The sequence below is a fragment of the Lepeophtheirus salmonis genome, chromosome 10 (genome assembly GCF_016086655.4).
Source record: "Lepeophtheirus salmonis chromosome 10, UVic_Lsal_1.4, whole genome shotgun sequence".
Taxonomy (NCBI): domain Eukaryota; kingdom Metazoa; phylum Arthropoda; class Copepoda; order Siphonostomatoida; family Caligidae; genus Lepeophtheirus; species Lepeophtheirus salmonis.
In genome coordinates, this window is record NC_052140.2 from 6,167,187 (window position 1) to 6,188,939 (window position 21,753).

Consider the following 21,753-nt stretch of genomic DNA (forward strand, 5'->3'; position numbering starts at 1 on the left):
ATTTTTGCAATAGCTTCCAATAAATTGGACAGATTTGCTTTGACGAAAGACAAATTGTTTCCAGGGGCTTGATCTTGAAGAATTTGTTGGCCATTTTCAATGTCGAAGGCATCATTTTTTTGATTCAATTCAAATGACCCATTTTTCCTGAAAATATGCTATTTACTATTTTATAAGTATTTACGACTAATATAATTCAACTGTGAGCATTTGAACTTAATAATGTGCCACAGAATACTTATCAATGGGGTATGAGATTTATTAACTGATATTAGTTAGTAAACAAAGCAATATAGAGTCGCACCGTCTAACAGCAAAATATTTCAACTCGATAAAAAATAATATTATTTAATAAAAAAATCTCTCATTGCCGAAAGCCACTTTGCCGAATAATAAATATTTATGATGATTATTAATGCTTCAATTTTATGTAGTTATGATCCTCATTCATGTTACACAAATTTTAAAAGATAGAATACTTAAATATTTGCCACGAATTGTAATGATTAAATGTTGGTTAATCAATGGTTAATTCATTTCACTATTAAGATGCTTCAACAATTGGCTCAAACCGCTATTAGACCAAAATCATACAATTAACCAATAATTAATTAAAAATGTGTAAAGAAGAGAAGAAGTCAATAAATCAATCAATGGTCAATGCAAATGGATCAATTGTTTATATCCCATGTGTTGGTTAAAACAACAACTTGGGCAACCCATTTTCAAAGGCCTCTATTGAGGCGAATCCTTCACATCTACTATAACAGAACGAAATCGCTCCTAACTTTGCAAATTTTCTTTGTCGCTTTGGACACATTTTTCCCTTTTTTCAATATATGCCGAATTTCTTCCTTTGAGACCTCTATACTCGACTCACAATAATTCACAACTCATCCAACCAAGTGCAATATTTCCCAAAGAGTGTTTATATTATACATTCACAGCTTTACAATGCCTTATTGTATGATCTGATGTAACCGGTAATGAACAAGATATTTTTTTTTTTTTCTAATAAATTGCAAATTTATTGACATAATAATTCAAGCATATTAATTAAATTACATCCTGAGATAAGCTTAACATTCAGTATTTCAACCTGATTTAAGACGATGTGAGAGATTGGAAGATTGAAATTATACGAAATAAAAAAAAAAATTCCTTAAAAAATTATTGAATGACTAGGTATATACGGCTTTACTGGCCTTTAAGAATGGATTTCTTATTTCATGAATGTTCCAAATACATTCACCATTAATTAATTATAGAAAACCAATTAATGAAAAAACAAAGAAAGTAGCAGCATACATATAGCCTAATGTACTGAGTTAAAAAATATATTCCTTGCTCCTTAAGACAGCAATGAAATAATTTATAAGATTAAAATTCAAATTAATTACTTAAGCTGCAATAAGAAAAAAAAATCGTACATATATGTATAATATATTCAATTTCTTAAGAATCGGGTCCTTACTTAACAAATATATATATGTATTTTTAAAAGCATATTTTATGGAAGCATTCTATGGAATCAATTCTAGATTCCATTTTATTTTTTTCTTTGATGTTGTCTGAAATAATACATTTTGCAGAAGAAAAGATTGAAGGATGAAGATGAACTTCGGACTGATTGGATGAAGAGGAACAGCATCAACAGTAATAACATCTAAAGTCATCTCTATTCGGATAAAATGAAACTTTTTTATCCGGGAGACGATCGTAGAATAGGAGTATTTTTGGAGCACCATTTATTTTTTGGAATAAAGTTCTTAATGCCGTTACTTTATTTATTCGGCTTCCAAGGTTGCAATCCGAACAAGATATTATTATATTTTTTGGAAATAAGGATTCCGGCAAAGTGTCCTGGAACAAAAATGTAGTTATGTTACTTGTATAGAGTGGTGCGTTTTGAAAGTTAAGAAATAATACCTTTTTAATTTATTTATGTTGTTTGACCAAATGCAATACTGAGGATAATATATATTTATTTTAGTTTGCTCATCCACTATTCGTAATATACATCAAATAGTCAAAAATTACACCTTTACTACATTAAACATCGAAGGAACAATCCATTATCTTTTTATCCTGATCATTAATTATAGAAATGTAAATTATTCATCTCATTCTGTCGTAGCAACTTGTACACAACATATGTTTATAAATATATTTCAAAAAATTTCTAATTTTCCCTGCACATTACAAAATATTTCAAATATACCTGTCTTCATATAATTATGGTTAAGATATTCCTTCATATATATACACCACTCATGGGCTATGTACAAATGTGTTGAGCCCAATTGTGTAAATAAGGCTCAAGATAAGATTTGTCGATATGAAGGGAAATTGAAAAAAAGGGCACAATGAAGTTTTCTATCAATTTAATTTATTAAAATGTTTTCGAGCAGAGTCTTATCACACTTACACAAAAATTCGCATGTTAATTTGCAGAAGTGTATAAAATATTAGCTGTGAAAACTAAAGCTTTAAACCAAGTAGCGAAACGAGGACGAATATAATAAACAAATGAAAAATGTCTTGGTCAGAATTTACTTTTTTGTCCGCCAAAAGGCAGTATTTTGCTATTATTTCTACCTTCAACAAAATAACGACTCTAGCTATAACTAATAATTATAGAATATCTTTGTAAAAAAAATAGTGAGAGTTGAGTTTCAAGTGTAAAAAGTAGAGTATATTCTATTCTAGTATTAATAAATATCTCTTAACTATAGTTAAGTTATTTTATCGAGAAATTATATGAGATGATAAGATGAATCTATCGGAGTCTTCCGAGAATGTTCTATTTTGACAGCTCTGCAACTTGGCCATATCAAGAGTAATTTTATAGAGGAACTCTGCTAGTCAACTGATACCTACAAGAACTATAAGACTATGCTGTCCACTGTCACATGAAACCTCCTACATCATTCCCGCCTCCATTTTTTGGAGTGGCTCTATTCTAAAATTCACCTGAAGGTTCTTCAGGAGGATAAATTGAGTTGTTGTTTTTTTCTGACGAGACATCATTAAATCCTTCATGGAATAATTCTCAAGAGGTGGATAAATTGACAGAAATTCATGAGGTTAAATCTGAAGTTGGGAGAGCTGAATACTGATCTGAAAAAGAGAATGCCAATTATTCCATAATAAATTATGCTTGAATTTGTGTTCCTTTTTTCAACTTGTTTGCTATTAAGCTTTTATTTGCTCTTTAGTTTTTAGATTCATTTGTGGGAAGATTCTCACTTCACACATGTATCACCACCAGAGAGGATCTTCTTATGAAGAATCCACTTACTATGTACAATATGTCAAACTAATTAGTCTCGAATGACAATATATAATAATTATAACAATATATCGACAATTGGGAATTTTAATTTATTTCTTAGTGGGTAGCAATTAATGGAGTGTTCATTTAGTTTTTATTGACTTAGATATATCGTTCATGACTATTTAATGAATTTATTTGTAATTTGAATTTGTATTAAAATATTATACGGTCACATCACGTATTGCAAGCTCCGGTAAAAGAGCACATTAAGTTCAGTTGTCCCTGGAAAAATTCTTTATTTGTAGCCTGTAAGAGGATCTTCGTGTACACCATTTATCAAATCCCATAGGAAAACTTGGTACAGAAAACGAAGATCCAGCAGATATATTGGCAGACAATGGGAGCAAGTTGATCAATTCAAGGAAATACAGAGGTCAAAATTCACTTATATAAGGAGATACGAAGGAATTGGGGGCTTAATAGTAAAGTTATATTTTGAACTCCATTGAAACTACTCACCCTGCAATAGCGATGCTGAAACAATGCCTTCAGCTCTTCTGTTTTCATTTCCATATGTATACAATTGTATTCTTTAAAGATAGTACAGGCAAATTTCCGAATAATTTGAGCAAAAGTTTTACTTTTAGTCATATTGATGCTTAATTTTATCTCTTTTTTATCTCCTTACTCGAACCTCCCATCCAAAAAAAAGATACCAAACCAGGACGTTGAAGCATATGTATGAATTTCTAAATATTGATTGAATTCTCAGAAGATAGGAGAGCACGAGTCTCTTAAATTTGACCACCATTGTACAAAGGACGACTTCAAAGGAAAAGAACCTACTGACAGACCTTCTTCCTCAACTTCATACTATTCATCTTCCTCAGGTACCTCCTAATAGGAATTTAACTGCTCCAAAACATGAAGACGAGAGTGTTCAACTAGGTCTTTGACAGTTAGCAGTAAAACCTTACAATCCTTGCAGGGGAAATGATAGGAAGAGATTGACGAAATTCATTGCATTCAAAATGAGTATTTACACAATCAAAAAGATCGTCTTGCTCCCTTAAAGGTCAGGTTGCAGAGCTTACAGACTAAACCATTATCAGAAGACTCCGATAGCTTAGTTTTAACATCTGACATAATTAATTTTTAACTAAAAAATAAAATAATTAACTCAACTTTTTTATATAAATATTTATAAGGGCTAGAATATAGATAAACTTATATTATCATCTTCAGTATAAATGTATGACTGAAAAGCAACATCTTGCGAAAAAATCTTAAAAATACTAACAATATAATTTCCTCAAGCTAACAACCGCGTTTAGCTACTTTGTTTAAAGTTTTGGTGAAAACTATCGCCTCTGGCCTGTTAGGCCCTTTTGTGCAAACACAGGCAATAAGGGTACTGTTTTTTTGTTGTTTTTTTTGGTTAGACAGCTTGTTTAAGACTACACCAGTTGAAAAAAAAATGTAATTAATTGACGAATTCGTTGTCCCAAATATTTGGTAAAGGCACTGAGTTCTCCTTGGAATTTGCGCTGGAAATTACAAGAACTCTGGGACTCAGTGAGACGTTCGTTTGTAAGGATGGGAGAGAATTTCATTCCTCTATAGAATACATAAATTTGATTTACGGTTCCTTGAGCATTAGACGCGTTTCAATGTGTTGTTTATTCGTTATATAATGTTGCAAGCCATTTTTATATGCTTCATGCATGACTGGCTTAAAATTTATTCTACGCACATTGATTTCTAATAGATAAAGGATACGTAATCAATTTGACTATTTGAAAAAAATAAGTTTAACAATTATTATGATTTAAAGAGTTCAAACTTTATTTTGTGTAAGGCAGATTATATTGTAGTGGCTTCAATAGTAACTACAGTTATAGACCAGGAGCAATAAGGAGACACAAACGATGTTCAATAGGTCATTAAATGTAGCTTTCAAACAATACCAAATTTCTGATTCTATAGAGGCTGTGATTGCTGCTGTCTCAAAGTTTTGTTAAAAATTGTTTATCAAAAAATAAAATTATTGACATTTTTCTAGAATCAGTCATTCAGTCCACGTTTTGCTTCCGAACCCTGTATATTTTCCCATCATATCAAGCCTGTTTTTAACCAAAGCAGGGCCCTGAAAAGGTTTGTAAAGACACATATTTCTTATATGTAGATGAAATAAAAAACATATTCTTCAAAAGCACTGTGTTTAGGGTCTTGCATAGTATTTTTGGACACGTTTGCTAAAAATCTACCATCACCAATTTCTCTTTCTAATTATTCTTTCTTTTTTTCCCTTAAAATATAAGGAAATCGTATTTCAGGCGGGAAAATTCCTTTTAAAAAAAAAGATTTACTTTCCATCGTAATTCCCACACTCAAAGGAGCTGGCGGTGAGGGAACTGATGTATAAATCTTCTTACAGTGGCCAGCTACATGAAAGGCAAACTCGTCCGCCGAAGACAGCAGAGAGCGACAGATACAGCGTAGAAAAAAAAATATAATGGCTTATCTTGAGACATAAATTTAGCCATCTTTCTTGCAATCTTTAAAATTGTTCTTTAAATCTTTTAATTTTTTGATGTAACATGATAAGAAGTAGAAACGGAAACAGTAATACAAATTTATATAAGTGTGGGAAAATTCAAGCAATTTTATAGCTCTCCTAAAATGCCGAGTACACTCCCGCTCTTGCTCAAGAATTATGAGCTGTGCTCACTAATGCTTGCTAATCATGCATATAGCTGAATCTGATAGTTTGTATTTGATAATATCAATAGCATGATCCCCGGAATCACCAGCCATCCTTGGCATTTTTAAAGAAAAATGTCAAGCGTTAGAGGACAAAACTATCTATCTCAATTTTTCACATAGCATTCTAGATCCATTATTTGTGTGTGTATAAAGTATTATATTATGTAAAAGGTATTATAGCGATTCATTTAATGGTTTTAAGCAAACATATTATATAATTGATATGGTTATTAGTTCTTTCATTTTTGTCATAAAATCACGTCTTTTTCTCTCATATGTCTTTTAATAGACAAAGTAGATAGTCTTACATACAAATCTGCCATGGAATTATTTCTAAACAACCATCATTTGTCATCAAGTTTTTCAAAAGGAAGTATTTGAAGGCTTCATAGTATGTTATATCTATAATCGTACTCAGTTTTAACTCTTCCTGCATAATTAGATACAGATAATTAATTTATTTTATGTCCTATCATAAAAATATTTGAAGAATAATTACTACGTTTTTTCAAAGTATTAAGTGACTCTTGGGCTGCTTAATTATTAATCAAGTTATTATTTTCCATAAGTCCGGTAATTATCGGAGTTCTATGATGATGATACGGTATTATACTCTGTAAAGAAATGTGGAAATATACTGAAATTCTTTCATGGGATTCTTCAATATTTATTAAGTTTCTATGTGGTCTTAATATGGAAATTAACACCGATACCATATAATATATTAGGCTGGGGAAAAAGAACTTTCGGATTTTCCGCCTTTCTTTAAAACTTAGTATATATAGCTCATTATTGGTCAGATTGGATCATACATTAAGATGCAGTACAGGTGTGAGTGTATACTACAACCGCTTTATGGACAATATTGCGCTTGGTCAGTTAAGTTGTGTATTATCGTGTGTCGAGTATGGAGAAAGGAATTTTTTTTGCCATATTTTATATTTGTATTGCTTGAAAGGGGAAAATGCGTCGAAAGCGAACAAGGAAATTTCCGATGTATACAGGCTGATACTCTTTGGTTCGTCTTGCATAATATTGGATGTGCTTTTTTTAAATTAAAAAATAATAATATTCACAGCAATTCTGCCCTCTACTCCGAACAACTCGACTGTTTGAAGCTGGCAATCAAACAGAAGTGGCCAGCATTGGTGAATAGTAGAGAAATTGTGTTTGATCGAGACTACGCCATGCCACATACATATTTGATGAGCCGGAGCCAGTAGCTCCGAGAGCTCAAATGGGAAATTCTGATGCATCCACTCTACAGTCCGGTCCTGGCACCAAGTGGCTGCCATCTTTCTTTATCTATAGACAACGGGATTGAGGGTACAAATTTGTCCTCAGTAGAGGCCTGTGAAAATTGGTTGTCCAAGTTTTTGTCCAATAGAGATAAGAACTTCTACGAGAAGGGTATTATGTGGTTGTGTTCTCGTTGGGAAAAAGTTATCGAACAGATCGGGATATAATTGGCTTCAATCGGATGATTGTAACACTTATTAAAAAGCAATGAAATAAAACGAAAAATACGAGATTACTTATTCCTAAATCTATTAAAATAATTGTCTAAAAAATTATGATGAAGATGTATTTGAAGAAGTACAATTAATTATAGTTTAAAATTTATTCCCTAGATTAAGGTTTACAAACATTAATATGTATCAATCCTCTTTAAAAAAAATAGCATTTGAACAACAAAATATATAAAATATTAACTGAATAAAAATCCATCAGATGAAACAAATGGACAAACTCAATTTTGTACACCAATTCCAGTCAATATAGAAATAAATAAATGACAAAAAAGCCACTAAAATCCCTAAAAAATTATAAATATATAATAATTAGAACAAAATTGTATTTAGGCTAACGACTAGCTCGTTTCTTCAAGTTCTTTCTAAAAAGTTTTAGTATCTTCTGCAATAATGTCTAAATGAGTTTAATGGATATAGTATCAGAGGCCCAGTACCAAAGCACCTTCAATCGTCTAAGGAATCTTCAATTCGAATGCTCCGTATCTTACGACTGCTGAAATATCCTGCTCAGTTATGGGTTCTTTCATAGTTAAATTCTTTGATAGATAACCCTTAACATTTAATAAATCATTCTCTATCGAGTTATTTTTAGGAATATGATCTTAAGGACTATTTTATTGGCGGGAGGGATTTTTGACAAAATGATTTTTTAAATTACCTTTATTTCGGAAAAAGGTCTATAAAATGACAATTTTGAAGAAAATACAAATTAAAAAAATATATATATTGTCGACAAGAAATATAAATCATTTTAAATTGTGACCGAAAATCCAAATTTTGACAATTTATTTCATTCTTTGACAAAAAAACCCTGTCTTTTCGGCAAACTTTATTATATTTTAGTCAAGGGTCGTAACACAAGCAAGGTCTTTGCATCAGGTGTTTTACTCCTTTAAAAAAATATGAACCTATATAAATTTAGAAGATTTATTTCTAAATATTTATTAATATAACTTTTTATTTCCAAATTAAAGCGAAGTATTAATTATAGTAAAATATTATATTTCATTTACAACGAATATGTGCTTCAAGTTGATGAATTCTACTTATATAGAATAATCATTACACCTTTAGTCACAAGCATGGAAATCAGTTTTATTAATCTTATAGTAAAGTAACTGAGGAGTACAGTCTGTAAGATTATCCATTTCTATTTCTATCTGGAAATTGAAGACTGGATGAGGTAAAAATTGATATTCAACTTTCCCAACATCTTAATTATAAGAAAAAGTCGAAGTATCTTACATAATGATCTCCTCCAGCCTCACCCCCTAATCCATAGATCGACCTCTAGAGCTCCTCCCCATATATTCCATAAGAGACAAACTTAGAACGTTCTCCACAAAATGAGACTTCCATCTTCTATCATGATCCTCCAAAGTGCTCATTGTCCCAAACTCCCTGCTGCTTCACCAGTTGAAGTTATTTTGTTATTATTAAAGGTTGCAATAATTAAATTTCAAATTTTCGCTTATAACGATCTCCAATTGAAATATCGAAAGAGAAAATGTGATATGTGGGCACACTTATACAATGTACCCTTAACTGAATCAGACCTATTACGTATCCTAATAAGAAACAGATTGTATGAAGTCGAAATACCAAACTGGAAAGATATGGCAAGAAATGGATTTCGAGTCTAATTTTCTTAGCAAAAAAATGTGGGGCCTATATTTAAAAACACATTTCAAATGATTTTTTTTCAGAAAATTCACTTAGCAAAGTTTTTAAATAAAATTTGTCATATCTATCACATATCTTTATTTTTAGAAAACATATTTTTTTTCTAACCCTCGCGTGAGACCTGTTTGTAAGCAGACTAGAGTAGTCTAAGGCGTTCTTAATCTCAGTTTACCAAGGAAATAGTTTAGTAAGACTCCTTTAAGTATATTTCAAGAAAAATAATACAGGGGTATTTAGCCCCCCCCAAACACAAATTAATTTAATTTTTCAAATTTATTTCGAAAAAAGTTAATTTTCTGTCAATAGCTATAAATTTTCGAATTTTTTTTTTTCGGAAAAAGAGGTTTTTGTGAATAGCTGAGGATTTTTGAAATTTTTTCCAAAAATTTAATTTTTAAGGAATGGCTATAGATTTTTGAAATTTTTTAAAAACATTTTAATTTTAGGTAGAATATAACAATAGAAAAACTAAGAAAGCAAGCTAGATATAAAAAATTCGATCTAGTCACACACCTCTTACTTTTAACTTCATGTATCTTGTATCTTTAAAAGAAGTTATGAATTATGAAGAAACTTCAACAATTCAAATGACGTAGCTAGAAGTATTTGCGTAATGTCAGCTGTTGTAGTTTCCATAAAAGACCGATAAGGACCGGTCCTAGGACTGACAAATTATATTAGGAAATGACTGATAGGACAGGAGTCTCTTTTTTTTTGGACCGATCCAACATTAATTTTTATGCAATTAAAAATCCAGCAATTTTCATATTTTATGACGGGGTTTGAACCCAAATCCCCATTTTGTCATCAAGACAAATACATAAACAATAGCATAATTATTAATAAATTTAATTACATTTTGAAAATACATTATCAAACACGAAGTCAATCAATTTTGTACAAAAAAAAAAAAACCGACCCACATGTACCATTACGTCCCAAGGATAAAAATACATTTTTTAGTATTTTGGCAAACAGACAATAAACATGTAATAAACTATTAATATTGAGTCTTATATTTTGTTATACAATATTACTTTACACGATTCCCACGAATTTATTTATGAGCAAACCAATTCAACACAGTATTTTACAAAAGCAAATTCATATAATGTAACAAGATGTATGCTGAATTTGTCATTCTTCGTTGTAAGGGACTAAGTTTTTATAAATAAGTAACTCAGTATACGGCAAGCTTAGTAGAAATACTAATTTTAATTGTATAGAACATTTTCACTGACGTCATAAATTGCATCATATTTCAAGGATACCTCAATTTGGGGGATCAAAGGTGATATTTTAATGCATAAATTGGACAAATTCCCAATAAACCTGTATAAAACTCCATTGATAAAAATATAATCTGCATGGAATACTAGCTAATGACAATGATACACACAGATATTTCAAATAAATCAAAGTAATATGGACTGAAAATCCCTAAAAATGGTTGGATTTGTACAAGAAACTTTGCAGGCAACTTACATTTGGAATGCTTTTTTACTTTATTTTTTATATTGGTATCCTTGCACGAACATATATTTACTGATTCAGCGATATTATATGTGTAGTTTGTTTGTGAGAGGCATAACGCTTTTACGTAACGTTTTGCATCTTCAGCGATTTTTTACTATTGAAAAACATGGATCAAAGAATATGCATCAAATATTTGTAAAAAATGAAAATTAAGTTCTCCAAAACACATGAAATGTTGACAGTGGCACACGGTGAAACTGTTCTGAGTAAAAAAAAAAAAAGAAGATGTTTAGAAGCGATACAAACTCCTCCAAGATAGACGAGAATATACCAATGACGAGTCTCTTTCTGGACGCCCAAGCATGTCAACAACAGATGAAAACGTTGTAGCAACGAAGCAAATTACTATCAGTAAAGTCACTGAGGATATTGACATATCGGTTGGCTCGTGCCATACAATTTTTTTAGAACGTTTTGGGAATTAGACAGTGACATCAAAGTTTGCTATGAAACTGCTTAATTTTGAGCAAAAAAATCGTTGCACCAAGAACCCTAACTTGCTGTGTTTACTTGACCTTCATGATCGTATGGACAATATAGGGACTTTTTGCTATTGTTCCTTGAGTTATGCTTCTGCCTTTGACACTAAATATATATTAATGGTTACATGAGGATAAATTAGAAATATTGTATAAGACAACGATCCTGTTTGTGACCGGTCCTGACGAACGAATTAGTTTAATCTACTACAAATTATAACGGACTCAGACTTGTCTATAATTTTCATACTAAAATCCAACAATTATTTTAATGTATGCAAAGAGATGGGAATTGTGTCTGAGCGCGAGGATAAGGCGGGAGCGAGACAAATGCAATTACGGAATTAAGACACTTGTTAATATCAGCTGCCTGTTATATGATTTAGTGGTAAGAATTATTGCTATAAAAAGGAAAACCTTCAAAATTTTAAATATCATTAGGGACGGAAATATATAAAAATTACAATTTAATTAATATATATTTATTTTAAAACCATTTAGAACAAAAATATGCAAAAATGCTAACTTTAGAAGGAAATGTTAATACGCCTATGACTGATTAAATAATAATAATATATTAAAAAAAGAGCACACGCATGTATGTATCATTTTTTTTTCTGATCGCTCAAGTTAGTTTTTTCTTTACTTAGATCTCTTCTTTATGTATGCATAATCAATTATTTATGTTTAAATTAGTTTGATATTGGTGGTTTTTTTTGTTTATTTTTTTTGACAATGTATGTATCAGCTGGTATGTTATATTAATTTTTGTACCTAATATCCTTTGACTTTTTGAATATATATTTAGTTGAATGAAATATAAGTAATTTGAAGAACTGGTAAAAAAATATTTATTTTTAAAGAATGGAGGGCTTAACGTAGTCAAATTTTTACTCTTCTGGATGAAATGGATAGAAAAGTCAAAGAAGATATTAATAATTTGGTAAATCATTCAAATATGGAATTTATTGTTGATGAAAAGATTCCAACAATAACAAAAACTAACTCTTGCAATTTGCTTTTAACCCTAAGGATAAAATTCACGTTTTTTTGAAAAATAAAAAAACTAGTAATCATGCAATTTATATTAAGGCATATTTTTTTGTTATCTATATTAGCTTATAGTACCTACTATTTGGACAGTATTTATTCATCAGCGTGCGAATAAATTCAATGCAATATTTCGCAAAAGCAAATTTATGTAAGGCCTCCCAGAAGGATATGAAAAGTTGAAAAATTTTACAAAGGAAAGAAAAAAAAATATGTGAGAAATTTGTAATAGGAAGAACGAATTAACGGAGATCAGGTTCCCCAAAAGGGGAGTGCCCCCCCAAAAAAAGAAGGTTTTTAGATGCCAGTCCCCAATATATTTATTTAGTCTTTACCAAAATTAAGAAAAGGAGAAATGCCAAAAAATTATATCTGTTTTTACTTCATTATTTCATTAAATTATTTTGTTCCTATCATAATTTTGGGGATGAAATGAAATACTCATGAATGAAATCTGCTTTATCTTTTTTTATATTATAGAACGAGAATTTGACCTATCTTTAAAAAAAAATGTGCAGAGTACAAATTTAATACAACCTCACTTTTGAGAAAAATCCTACTTGCTTTTGTGTTAAAATCTGAAAGGCATATATAGATCATATAACACACACCTCATCAAGCAGGGGCATCCACAGGGGGTGGACTGCTTTTAACTATAAATTTTTTTGCCTCTAAAGCAAATTATGCACCAGAGCAAAAAATGTAATATCGGATTTTTATGTGAATAGTAATGGATTTTTGATATTTTTTTTCAAAAAATTAAATATTTGAAATTTAATATATGAATATCAATATTTGATTTTTTTTATAGCTGTGGATTTTTATGTCAACTGTAATGGGTTTTTGAATTTTTTTTGCGAAAATTAAATATCTGAAATTTAATAATTGAATTTTTTTTCCAAAAAATTTAATTTTTTGTAAATAGCTGTAGATTTATGAATTTTTTTGTGATATGCAATATGTTTTTGAATTTTTTTTTCCAAACATTAAATGTATGAAATAATTAAAAAATTAAATTTTTTGTAAATAGTTGTAGATTTTTCAAAAAAAAATATTTTTTTGTAAAAATTATATATCTGAAATTTAATATATATGAAACTTTTTTTACATTATTTTTTTTTGTAAATTGCTCTTTATTTTTCAAAAAAATTTCCAAAAAAAATGCTCTTTTTTAAATCACAATGGATTTTTTTTTCTATTTTTCAGAAAATTAAATATCTGAAATTTAATATATATGAAACTTTTTTCCAAAAATTAATTTTTTGTAAATAGTTGTATATTAAAACAAAAAATTCAAAAAAAAATTATCTTTTTGTGAATTGTAAAGGATTTTAATTTCTTTTTTTCAAATAATGAAATATCTGAAATTTAATATATATGAAATTTAATTTTTTTGTAATTAGCTCTAGATTTTTCAAATTTCATTCGTAAAAAATAATTTTTTTATGAATTTTGAATTTTTTTACAAAAAATTCAATATACAAAATCGAACTTATGAAATGTTTTTCCCGAAAATTTCATTTTTTATAAATAGCTGTAGATTTTTCAATTATTTTTCCAAGAAATATAATATTAGAAATTTTTTTCATAAACATTGATTTTTCTGTGAATAAAATGGATTTTTGTAATTTTTTCTACAAAAATTTAAGATTTGTTATTTAGCATAATAATATTTTATCTTTTTATAATTAGCTATGGATATTTGAATTTTGCTTCCATAAATTTAATCTACTCTAAATAGCATTGGATTTTGTAAATTTTTTTTGTTAATAGCTATAGATCTTCGAATTTTTTTTGTCAATAGCTGTGGATTTTAGAAGTTTGTTTCTATATTTTTATTTGTTTAAAATTTATTTTTGGAAATTTTTTAGCTGTGGATTTTTCAAATTTGTTTTGAAAAAATTAATATTTGTAATTTTTTCAAAAAAAAAATTCAAGTTTGCATTTTATCCTTCGTATGACCATTTTTCATGATATGCAAATATTTGATAACACAAAAAATACGGACGAATAGTATTATTAGTTCAGTAGTTCACAAAAACAACAATAGAGAGCCATGAATTCTATTAATGTCCTACATATTTGAAAATAGACGTCAGCACTACTAGAAACGAATGAAAGAAATTATTAAAATATATATTTGACTTTTTATGTGTGTGTTACGCAATTTTTCACCTTGCGCTCACGCCTACCAAAAAAATATATGTACAATAGTCAATACAGAATACTTGACGAAAAACAAGTTGAGTGTCTGCATTACTGGATCAGCGCCTGCGTTTAACTTCAACTACGTGTGTTTGTTAATATTTTTTTGTTGAGGGGAATGAAGTTAGTGCGGAAGAGGGTTAGAGTGTTTGTACAAAGATAATATATATTCCTTGCACACGCTTTCTGTTAATAAGAGGGCTACCACGTGATTTAATATTTATTATTTTATAATTCGGACAATAACAAACTTATATTTAATATTATTGATAGTACAAACGAAAGTTGATGGGGCTTCTCTTAGTGTGTTTGGACAATTTGTTTTGTTGTCATGATAATATTGTTAATAAAAAATATATAAGTTAGCAGTTAATTATTGGTTATTAAAGTGTTGAAAGATGGAGAGTGATTGGAGGGAACGATTAGGATTGGATATCGATGAGGATTTAATGGAAGAGACGAGTCGGATATCTTCTGAAGGATTGGAAGGGTAAAAAACCGACTTTTTCTGTTATAAATAATAAAAGCCAATGCTTTCTTTCAAGGTGTTTTTTTTTAATGAATTTTATAAGTATGATTGATTAGCGCTTCTATATTCAAAATGTCATCACTTTTAAATGTTATTACGAGTAATTGTTTAGCCTTTTGCTCCTTATTTCTCTTTGTTAAAAAAAATGTTATATATTCTTCGTAGTAAGAACTATGTCCTCTGCTGTTTTTGACTTTTATTTTATATTCCTTAATGATATTTTATATTAAAAAGGAATGATGATATGTGGTAACTTTATAAGGTAAATTAATCCTTTATTTTGATTGATCAATTGTGTTTTCCTAGCTGTTAGTTCAGGTGTAGTAGCACCAATATTCATCCCACATCCCCCTCACTTTTCACTTCCAAATCGGGGTCCTCAATATATTTATTTTACATAATACAAGAGAGAAGCCAACTAATATATATATATATATTAAGCAGGTTTTTATAAGCATTTTATCTGCATGATCAGGCATTGTATAATAGTAATACATAATATTAGTGCTGTGATCTAGGCATAATAAAAAAAATGATCAGTTTTATCAAAAAAAGACAAAAAACTTGTAATCTATTCTATTTGGGGTGCTTTGAGCCACAAATATAAGCCATTACATCATTTAGAATGGGAATATTGTCTAAATTGTGGTGAGTATAAAGACCACGTCTGAGAGAATGTCATAAAAAAATAGTAAAATTGAGAGACAACATATCTACTGTTTGTACGGGCCACTTTCTTCGGAGAGTATAATTTGAGAATAAATTGTGGTTATTTTAGTAATTGCCACTACTTTGAGGTTGCTGCGTGATATTGAGATTTTGTTGACGTGGTTTGGTTATTTTTATTTATAAATGTCTTCTGTTCAGTGAAAGAAGTGTATTATTTGTGTAGTTTATTAAAAATATTAACATTGGGAGTTTAATAATCTTAAAATAATATCAAATATTAACTTGTTAAGCTAAACATAAAGAAAAATCTTACAGTCTAAAAAGCATTAGATAATAAAAACTACTAATCTTCACAATGATATATTGACAGAGATCAATATAGTGCTCCTTGTTTGCTGATATGTAATAATTGTTAATATTTTGACGAATAGTAAATAAGAGCATTCAAATTTTGTTCTTACGAAAATATATAAACCGTAATTTGGACTATATTCTCATTTCCATACATATTAGCGGTACCTTATCCGAGTCCTAGAGGAGGATAATATGTCTTCAATCGATTTGCGTTTGGTTTTTCTTTTGGAGTGACAATGAGTCCAGAATGTTGAAGGTTTGGGAAGATAAGACCACTGATTTTAGGCGATATTAACATCACTAATATGAATTAAATATTCCTTGCATATTCATTGAGCGATTTAATCAATGAAATCATGGTAGAACGAATAGATTTGATCAATTCTCTTATTTCACATATATTATTGTGGGTACTAGGAAAACTACCCTGGGAAAAATTGTCAGTTAGGAAAATTGGCCGTATTTTGTTAAATTCATGATGAATAATAAATTCGCTTAATATTGTTTATGACAAATGTTTGTTAGTTTCATACCCCAAGGGAGTTCCTTAAGTGGGATTAACATTATTGCATAACAATTTCCTTGCAATTTTTAAATTTCAATCCAATCTTCTGAGAAATGGATCGAGAGGATTGGTAAGGAGATGGGAATAAATAGCTTAGGGCCTCTTAAAATATGTTTGAATATCCTCCGCCTTTGGATTAGTCCGAGGGTAGCGTGGGATTCCTAAGAACCATCACCTATTCATCCAATACATCCAAGGAACCTCTTTAATACCAATAAAAATATATATAAGTTTGAAGGCTATTTAAAGCTTTGCACACAATTTTAAATACAAATATGTCGATGCATTAGTTAAAAGTAACTATTTCACATTATTTTTTTGTAAGTTTTATATTTATATATAATATAAAAAATATTTTTTGGTCTTTTGAAAATTTTACTATTTTTATGATTTAAATAAAAAAATATTTATTTTCATATCTAATGTTTTAGTATAGAAGAACAAGTGTATACAAAAAAAAAAAAAAATGAGGTTAGTTTGGTACAGTATTAATGAAGAGTATAAAAAAACCCTTCGCATTTTTGCGCACTTTTCCAAAAACCTTTGAGACATGGAGTGCCAAATTCAACATTTATAATCAATAAGTGTGCCACTATCAACAATAATGATAAAATACATTAACAAACTACCGAAATATGTTCTAATTTGCACCGTGCTAGTGAATATGCCTCCGCTTGCCAGCATTGGCACGTGTGCCATAGGTTGCCGACTCCTGATCTAGAGGGTATCATAAAAAAAAAGTTGAGATAACAAGGATTTAATTGTGGAGAAATTTTCATTTGGGACCCATCCCCCCCCCCTATTTGGCGCACAAAAAGTTTCCATATGAAGTAATTTTCTTTTGTTATACGTCATTTAAAAAGATTATATTTATAAAAATATGTGTATTATCATATAAACAATATCTTATTCTATTAAAAAATTTATCAATAGATTTTCCAAGGGTTCAAGAAGCAATAAAGGCTTGCGCGCAGACTATTTAATATAAAAAGTAAGTTCCCCCAAAATACATGTATCTATGTAAATTTCTACTGCCAAGACGCAACTCTTTCCTATCTCAATTTATATTTTGGGATGATACCCTCTATAATGAACATGTTCCCCTCATCTAGTCAGTCAACCAATATTTCTATATAGATTATGCCTCCATCTATCAATAAAGTCTTTATGCATAAAAAAAAGTAATTGAGTCATCTATTTTTCCAATTGGGATTTATTCTGAAGAAGCATTAAATTAAGAAATTAGAAATGCCAGACTTAATCACTCAAGAAAATCATCAAGAATTGACATCTTTTCTGATGAGATTCACCATCTTCTGATACGCAGTGACTTCTTAATAACTCCCCTTCGCAAATATACTTCTGAAAGAAATAAACAAAAGTTATTGGCAGATACTAAATCAATATTTATATTGATAAAGTAAGCGATGAATATGATGACATAGATTAAATTTATGTCTTCGTTTATTTTGCCTGTGTCAACAAATACATTATATTTCTATTATTGTCATAAATGTAAAGATAAATGCTTTAAAAATCGTATGAAATCTGTTGAAGCTAATATATTTTTGATAAATAAGGCATATAAAACTTAAATTACAACTGGAAATCTAAAAATAAATATATACTATCAATTTTTATAGTTTTGGCCGCTTCTTTAAGGAAATAAAGCACTGTGTGTGGGCTTTAAATATTTTTTTGGTATTAGAGGGGTTCCTATGTTGTATGTGATGCATTGGCGGTGGTTTTCAAGGATCCCACACTACCACAAGGAGCACAGCCAACCCGATGTCTTTTAATTAGTATATGGTATGAAACGGGTTCCTTGGATGTATTGGCGGTGGTTTTTAACTATCCCACACTACCCATAGGACACTGGCCATTCCGAGGGCAGATAGTATTCAACCATATTTTAATAGGCACTAAGCTATTTATTCCTGCTTTTTCTTTCTCCTATATTGTAATAATATTACTCACACTTGAAGGTACTCCCTTGGGGAATGGAACTAACGAATATGTTTAGATATTTGTCATAAATTGTATTAAGCGAATTTATAATGTGTTGTTATTCGTCATTAAGTTTGAAGAAAGTACGGGTAATTTTCTCTCGGGCAATTTCTCCAGGGGAATCTCCCACAGGCAGTTTTCTCTAGGGCAGTTTTTCGTGCACGATAATTTTGATATAGATGACATTATGGGATATTATAAGTACACATTCCTCTGCTTCTCCTATACTATAACAGTGTAAGTGCTCTACTTTTAAAATCTTTTCATTGAATAGAAAATATATATTTATGATATTGATATATTGAATTAACTAAAAATTTGTTTGGCAGATATCAATTTTTTGAACTATTCATAACATGGGGTTAATATGCAGATGCAAACATTTAATACATCACAGATCCGTGTTCAAATGTGAGAAAGACTTGCATAGATGGAGTATGGAAGGGTTTGTTATGTCTCTCCACGCCTTTATATCTCTCGCACCTTCATATTTAGAACAAACGAATATTATGAAATTGACAAAAGCTAGTTTATTAATTTTGTTTACGTAGAAGAATTCTTGATACTTCAAATTAGAGCTACTCAACAATTAGGTCAAATGTTCAGTTAGATTAGTCATGGGCGTCCACAGGGGTTGTGCTGGAGGGGATGAGGGGAATTTTTTGAATTAAAAGAAAAAAGATCTTGCTAGTTCTTATGTTTGCACAGTAGACGTGGGCCAATATATGGGATCGAAATCGGAGAACCAATATATTGGTCGAAATATCTGCATCGTATCGTAGAAAATTCGATATTTATATGATAAAATCAGAATAAAGCAGGGAATTGAAAATATATTTACGTTCAATTTTTGTATCAAGGGAATGTTCAAGACAAAGAGTATTCACACCTAGATGAATGAATGAATACATCTGTTATGACTTATGTACTCTTAAAAAGAGTGCGACACAAAGTTTGCCTCTCATTAGCTAAGAAATCCAAAATAATATTTATTCATTAACCCTGTTTGTGAAGTTTGTCTTCCATTCAAATTGAACTTATTGTTTTAAAGTGTCCTCTTGCTAACATTACTTCACTGCAATGAAAATTGATGTATCCGTACTTTTTTACTCAAACATTTTTATTCGATAAATTTGTCTCTCACGAGTCACTTTTTTTCCATCAAGTAGAGCCAACAAGGTCTAAAATAAAACAAAATGAATGAGAAATATGTTTTTCAATGATTACAACTGCAAAATGACTAGACACTTATAAAAGTCTTGTCACTGAAAAGCTACGAGGGTCGTTTGAAAAGTACTCACAAAGTTCAAGAGATGAAATACTGGCGCGTATCGAGGTTATGTTTAGTTAGTAGTAAGGTTAATAGAAATACAAGGTTACACCATCATGTAATCGGGCTTGCTAGAATTTTTAAAGACAGTTAGATTTCGACAAAACACGCAACCACTCATAGTCTATGACTTCACTATTGCTGGAATTTTCAATTTAATGTATCATACCGACTGCTGGGTAAGAACAACAGATTTTGACAAAATGCGTAACCACTCATCTACTTGACGTCAATATTAAAAGCGTGGTGGAAGTCAAACATCAGTTGTACATGCGTTATGGTATAATCTTGTATTTCTATTAACCTTGTTTAGTAGCATCTCTTGGAAGAACACACAACAACTTTTAGCCAGAATGGTTTATTTCTTTCTTGTTGGCTTTCGTTCTTTTTTCTTAAGCTGTTATTATTATTTTTGTATTCTTGAGGAGAGTAATAAGTGAGTAACTAAGTGCTCATAAAAAAGGGTGAGTAACAAAGATGATTCTCTTTAGAAGTTATCTTCTATATTATTTAATATGTTCTTCGACACCTTATAACTCCGGGCAATGCGGAGTACTGCTTCTAGGTTGTCAATATAACGTAAATGATATCATTGGGAGCAGATGAAAAACTTTGAAAAAATAGAAAAAGAATCCACCTTTTCCACTTATAAATTAAAAGAAAATTTATTCTCTATAATTATGTTATTAAATGAAATTATTTTAAAATGGTCAAAGAAAATTTTTCCTCTGCGGAAAAGAACACATCTTTTTTCCGCCTTCTAAAAGTGGTTGAGGGGGGTGGGGGGGGAGGGTAAGAAGTAACACTTTATATTATATAGTATATATTATATTTATAGAGTTACGGGTGAGCCGTGCTTATGAAAAATATAGAATAAAACCAAGGATTTGTTGGGGAGTTATCTTCTATTTTCTTAAGCATAATTTGTCAATCAGCCGCAGCCTAATTACTCCGGGTAATACGGGTTACTACCGCTGTTAATAGATAAATAGATCAAATGCAATTATAACATCAATTTATAGAGTGTAGTTTGGCTCATGAAAATTGGAAAACATATTGAATGGTTTTTTATTGTTTGTTTAAGACAGATCGGATTGAATCAATCTCTTATCTGAAATTATTTAATTGGCATTTTATGATACAAAGGAAAAACAACGGATCAATGAAAACGACTAAGTCTTTACTAATTTAATCTATGTATATAATTATTTAGTGGAGCTTAGATGGTATGCAAGATGCATGGTGCATTACGTTTAGGGGGGACTCATGGCCTCTAAAAAACAACCTAAATCAACAAGTTACGGACTGTCATACCACTTTGCGGATAAAATACAACCTTTGTTTGCTCATGCCTTATTGGATTATAGTTCCTCAGTTTTTATTGCTGTGATTTATGAAAATCAGTTTTTTGCTTCAATTTATACCATACAAAAAACGATTTCAATAATTCATTATCATAATTTGAAATTTACCAAAATTTTTTTGAAGGCGAATAATTTCACAGATACTGATGATAGAGAGCTACAATTTGGTGTTATGCATTGGCTATTAATGGGTTCGATTTGAAATTTTTTTGAAATTGAAAGTGGATTTATTCCGGAAGAACCAACATTTTAAGATCTTTGTTGGATCGCCCAAAATTACTAATTACCTAATCAAAAAGTCATCCGCAACTATAAAATGTTGCCTATTAAATTGTTTGAAATAATTATTCCTTCAAAACATCTGAATCAAAAGTTCTATACAAAAAAAAAAAAAAATCACCGGGGAT

At 29.9% G+C, this 21,753-nt stretch overlaps 1 protein-coding gene across 4 annotated transcripts in view; it reads left to right on the forward strand.

The window, feature by feature from the left end:
- Positions 1 to 14,636: 14,636 nt before the first annotated feature.
- Mekk1 (mitogen-activated protein kinase kinase kinase 4) overlaps positions 14,637 to 21,753 on the forward strand; it is a 163,082-nt gene continuing 155,965 nt past the window's right edge. For all 4 annotated transcript variants that reach the window (XM_040720933.2, XM_040720934.2, XM_071891533.1 and 1 more), the window contains exon 1: positions 14,637 to 15,018. In XM_040720933.2, coding sequence (XP_040576867.1) covers positions 14,927 to 15,018 — 92 coding nt within the window. In that variant the 5' untranslated portion in view covers positions 14,637 to 14,926. The remainder of the gene's footprint in view (positions 15,019 to 21,753) is intronic.